Consider the following 5,270-nt stretch of genomic DNA (forward strand, 5'->3'; position numbering starts at 1 on the left):
ATATACGTCGGTAATCATGGGCACCCGGGCACCCCCACTTATTTCTTCCTCAAAAACAATTTATATATATATATATATATATATATATATATATTTAGATGCAGATTCCTGGAAGGGCAACGTGATTGGCCACCCATAAAAAATAACATCACACAAACAGCCAAAAATACTCTGTTGTAATTACCAATATCACAAAAATAAAATTAGTAGAATTGTATATAAATGTTATTACTGTGGAAGAATTGAAACACTTTACACCAACGTCTGCCTATCCATTGGCTTCCCCAAAAGAATTGGTTGGTTGAGGTTCTAAAAGATGAAGCCGGCTGCAGCAGCTCTCATACTTTGTGTTTTGTTGTTGGTGGTGGTGCAGCTGCAGCTGGGTTCTGGGCAGGATGGTGATGAACTAGATATTGATGAGGTCTATATTGTCTACTTTGGGCAGCATAGCGGGGAGAAAACACACTATGAGATAGAGGATACCCATCACTCTTATCTCTTCTCTGTAAAAGACTCTGAAGAACAAGCCAGGGCTTCCCTTCTTTACAGTTACAAGCACACCATCAATGGATTTGCAGCATTGCTTACCCCCAACCAAGCCTCCACACTCTCCGGTACACTACTACTTACTAACTACTTGTATAACTAGCAGCTAGTAATAATAAATTAGTGGATTCTAATCATATCATGAAAACAATTAACAGAGTTGGAGGAAGTGGTGTCTGTGTTTCGAAGTTATCCGAGAAAGCACACCATGCACACAACAAGATCCTGGGAATTTGTAGGTTTAGATATTGAGGAGCTTGATCATGATCATCTCATGAACAAGCCAAATGCTACAAGTGATAATCATGATCTATTAATGAGAGCCAGATATGGAAACGGAGCCATTGTTGGTCTCTTAGACAATGGTGTATGGCCCGAATCCAAAAGCTTTAGTGATCAACAAATGGGACCCATTCCTAACTCATGGAAAGGGATCTGCCAAACCGGCCAAGATTTTGAGTCCTCACACTGCAACAAGTAAGATCCTAATTAAAACCCTTCTATTTCGTTTTTGTATTATCATAAGTCAAGTTAGCTAATTAGTGGAATAGAAATAGAGTTCAAAACTGAAGTCTCCTTTAAAAAATAAATTCATAATTGCAAGTGTAATAATACTAAATCATACTATTTTGGGCAACCTCGTCACTGCTTGGAAGACAAACTTCAGAATGGTTGTTTCTAGAGTTAAAGGTTTGACCATTTATAATATTTATTAATCTAAGATTCGTTCTTGGGAAATTACAAACTAGTAGATAAGGTTGGTGCAGATTAAGATGATGATAATAATGATAAATAAATCCTGAAACGAAAAGAGAATCTACATAGCCAAAATCTATAATCAACAATTGTTTCTTTATAATATTATATATTAATTAAAAGGGAATCTATGGTGCGAGGAAGGCAGGCTGGGGCCGGAGCTTGAGCCTCATGATCTTGACCTGACCTGACCTGAACTGACCTGACCAGACCAGATCAGACCACAGGACCAAGTTTGGGTTTTGGCTCTTTCCTTAATTTTTACTACTGCTCATATACATGCCTCTCTTATGGTCCTGGATGGGACTTGTCCCAATCCGTATTTCCCATTTTTACAGCACTAACCCACCAACTTCAATTATTTATATTATATATAATATTGGGTCTAGAATTTGCTAGCTATTCCTCAATTATTAATTTGGCAGTATCTGTGTCACATGATTTTTGTAACATAGCTAACTGACATAAGATATCGCTTTCAGTCTAACTCTCATAATGCAGCTTTCACTTGTGGGCATATATATACACAACATATCTATATTGGATTATAGCTACTCAATTAAATATATGGAATTTTCACACATACATGATTCACTAAAACTAATAATGACCAAATATGTACATGATTCATTAAAAGTACTATAAATGAAACTAAAATTTCTTTAAAATCATGTTTTTATATTTGATTAAGGAGGTTTAATTTGAGACAACTTTAACATAATCGATAATTTTGTAGGAAGTTGATTGGAGCAAGATACTACCTTAAAGGGTACGAGCAACGCTACGGGCCTCTGAACACCACTATAGACTACCGATCCCCCCGAGACAAGGACGGGCACGGGACCCACACCGCATCCACGGTTGGCGGCCAAAGGGTCGCTGAAGCCTCCGCACTAGGCGGCTTTGCGCTTGGAACTGCCTCCGGAGGGGCGCCGTTAGTTCACTTGGCCATATACAAGGTCTGTTGGGCGATCCCTCATCAGGGAAAGGAGGAAGGAAACACGTGTTTCGAGGAGGACATGCTGGCTGCAATCGACGATGCCATTGCAGACGGGGTCAATGTCCTCAGCATATCTATCGGGACATCAAAGCCCACTTCTTACGAGCATGATGGAATCGCCATAGGTGCCCTGCATGCAATTAAGAACGACATTGTGGTGGCGTGTAGTGCGGGAAACGAGGGCCCCACCTCTGGCACATCCTCGAACAACGCACCGTGGATCATCACGGTTGGGGCGAGTAGTGTGGACAGGGCATTCACCGCTCCTCTTACTCTCGGAAATGGAATCACACTTGAGGTGTCAAGATTATCTATAACTTGTCCATGTTTCTTGTAGTTCACAACATTTAATTCTTTTTTTGTATGGATGATCCAGGGACAAACAGTAACACCATACAAAATGGAGAAGAAAATGTACCCTTTAGTATATGCAGCACAAGTGAGCTCCAACACTGTGCCTAAAAATGCTACTACCGATGGGCAATGCTTACCCGGGTCTCTAGAACCAGAGAAAGTGAAAGGGAAGATTGTGATGTGCATGAGGGGGCAAGGGACCAGAGTAGGAAAGGGCTATGAGGTAAAAAGGGCTGGTGGCGTCGGCTTCATATTAGGGAACAGCCTAGCCAATGGAGCCGAGTTAACAGTTGATGCCCATGTTCTTCCTGCAACAGCACTAGACTCAGAAAGTGCAATTCAGATACTCAAATACATCTATGCCACTGAAAACCCAACTGCATATATCGCACCAGCAAAAACTATACTTAACCATAAACCAGCCCCTTTCATGGCTGCCTTCTCCAGCCGCGGTCCAAACCCAATCACACCCGACATTCTCAAAGTAAACATGATAATCCACAAGATTCCTAACTAACTAATTAATAACAATATATCTCATGTACTAATTAAGGTTGTTCCAACACTTTTTGGCAGCCTGACATCACAGCTCCTGGTCTCAACATCTTAGCAGCATGGAGTGAGGTTTCATCGCCCACAAAGCTGGAAGATGATGCAAGGAGGGTTAAATATAACATTCTTTCTGGAACTTCCATGTCTTGCCCTCATGTTGCAGCAGCTGCTGCTCTTCTGAAAGTTATACATCCCACTTGGAGTAGTGCTTCCATAAGATCTGCCCTTATAACTTCAGGTATAAAACTTAAAACCAAAACAACATTATCAAATGTATGGACATTTAATATTATGGTTTCTTAAATTATATGCAGCTGGATTGACAAACAACAAGGGCATGTTCCTGACCGATGCATCTGGGCATAAACCAGCTGACCCTTTCCAATTTGGGTCGGGGCACTTCAGGCCGACAAAGGCAGCTGATCCAGGGCTAGTTTATGATGCTTCCTATACAGATTACCTACTTTTCCTATGTAGCAATGGATTGACAAATATTGATCCTTCCTTCAAGTGTCCAGAACTATCTCCATCATCAAACAACCTAAACTACCCATCTATTGCAATCTCGAAGATCAGTAATAATGAGACGGTGATCATAAACAGGACTGTCACTAACATGGGAGATGGAAAGAGCGTTTACTTGGCGAAAGTGAGGTCACCTGCAGGATTCAGCGTGAATGTTTCACCATCGACGTTGTTCTTCGAAGGTATTGGAGAGAAGAAGACCTTCACAGTAACAGTTAGACCACGACAAGGTGGAAGGAAAGTAGATTACAACACACAGTATTCTTTTGGATGGCTCACTTGGAGTGACGGCGTCCACATTGTTCGGAGTCCAATTGCAGTGTCTTCGTCTTCGTCCGCTTAGTATTTTCTCTTATAATCTATTTGTTAATTAGATATATGATCAATGGTATCAAGGAAAAATTAAATGTTTTCCTGGTCGTCTTGCTCTACAAACATCATAACTATCCCAATTCCAAAATTATGTATGAAATCGTAATGGAAAAAGGTTATCCAAGAGATCAAGAGAGTTTGCAAGCAAGCAATTCAATCTATTCGAAATTATGTAAGAATTGTATCGAAAATGATTAATTTCTACATACCTTTTCAGCGTAAGCAAGTTTGAATTTAGCGATTTTCGTCTTCATGGTCTCTAGAGAGATGGAGCTAGCCGCAGATCTCAAAATCGCAGATAAGGTAAAACCCTTGCATCGCAAATCTCAAAATCGCACCTCAATAGGTGGAAGGGAGGGAAGGGGCGGATTTGATTTTGCCGGAAAGTGTAAGCTCTCCGCCGCCGCCATTTTAGATTCTATGTGAGCCATTGTCACGTTTAATTTGGAGCGTTTAACCACTGTAAGCATAAGGATATGACTCATCGACTCAATTCATTCAAACTCACCGGTTTCTATTCAAATATAACAAGCAACGATTGACAATTAGTCACTCTTAGACTCCAAATAAAAGTCACTCTTTTACAATGAAAAAACAAGTGTAGTGTTGTATTCAACTCTTCGCAACATATTATGTAACGCTTAACTATAATGTACCATTTTTTCACACATTTATCGTCTCTCAAGATCTTTTTATGTAGACACTCCATCCAAAAAATGAGATTTTTTGAAATTAGTTTTAGAATCCTACCACTTCTTTTATTGAAAGTCATATGGGACAATCTCCGCAAATAATATTTAACAATGACTAATCTTAAAGAAATCCATATTTTGTCAATATAAGATATTATGCAAAGAAGGAAATCACCACCTTGCGCTCCACTAAAAACAACATTCTTTAATGCAATGTTACATTTCTATCATTAAGTATTCTCTTGTATCTGATTATACTCGCAAAATTATTCAAACATTGATTGAACATGTTTTGAATGAAGTATTTTAACAAATCACGGTCGAAGCGAGGGTTGTGAACGATAATGCAAGACTTTTGACTCTACACCAAATATTGTCCTAAAAATTGATGGATGAGCTGTCGCCTACCAAAAATCTGCACTGCCCAAGAAAAGAATTCCATATAATAGAGATGTCTCTCCAAATGCCACAAT

The 5,270-nt window shown here is 39.6% G+C and overlaps 1 protein-coding gene across 1 annotated transcript; it reads left to right on the forward strand.

Annotated features, from left to right (window-relative positions):
- The first annotated feature begins 238 nt into the window (after positions 1 to 238).
- LOC124914116 (subtilisin-like protease SBT5.6) lies at positions 239 to 4,231 on the forward strand. The gene is made up of 6 exons (XM_047454598.1): positions 239 to 614; positions 705 to 1,023; positions 2,039 to 2,600; positions 2,679 to 3,140; positions 3,233 to 3,446; positions 3,523 to 4,231. The coding sequence occupies exons 1-6, from the start codon at positions 317 to 319 to the stop codon at positions 4,074 to 4,076; spliced, it is 2,409 nt and encodes an 802-aa protein (XP_047310554.1). The 5' UTR covers positions 239 to 316; the 3' UTR covers positions 4,077 to 4,231.
- Positions 4,232 to 5,270: the final 1,039 nt, after the last annotated feature.

The sequence above is a fragment of the Impatiens glandulifera genome, chromosome 9 (genome assembly GCF_907164915.1).
Source record: "Impatiens glandulifera chromosome 9, dImpGla2.1, whole genome shotgun sequence".
NCBI lineage: Eukaryota > Viridiplantae > Streptophyta > Magnoliopsida > Ericales > Balsaminaceae > Impatiens > Impatiens glandulifera.

Coding starts and splice junctions, on each gene's coding strand:
- LOC124914116 (XM_047454598.1), top strand. CDS start 317: ATGAAGCCGGCTGCAGCAGCTCTCATACTTTGTGTTTTGTTGTTGGTG. Junction 2,601..2,678: donor GAAATGGAATCACACTTGAG/GTGTCAAGATTA, acceptor TGGATGATCCAG/GGACAAACAGTAACACCATA. Junction 3,447..3,522: donor ATCTGCCCTTATAACTTCAG/GTATAAAACTTA, acceptor AATTATATGCAG/CTGGATTGACAAACAACAAG.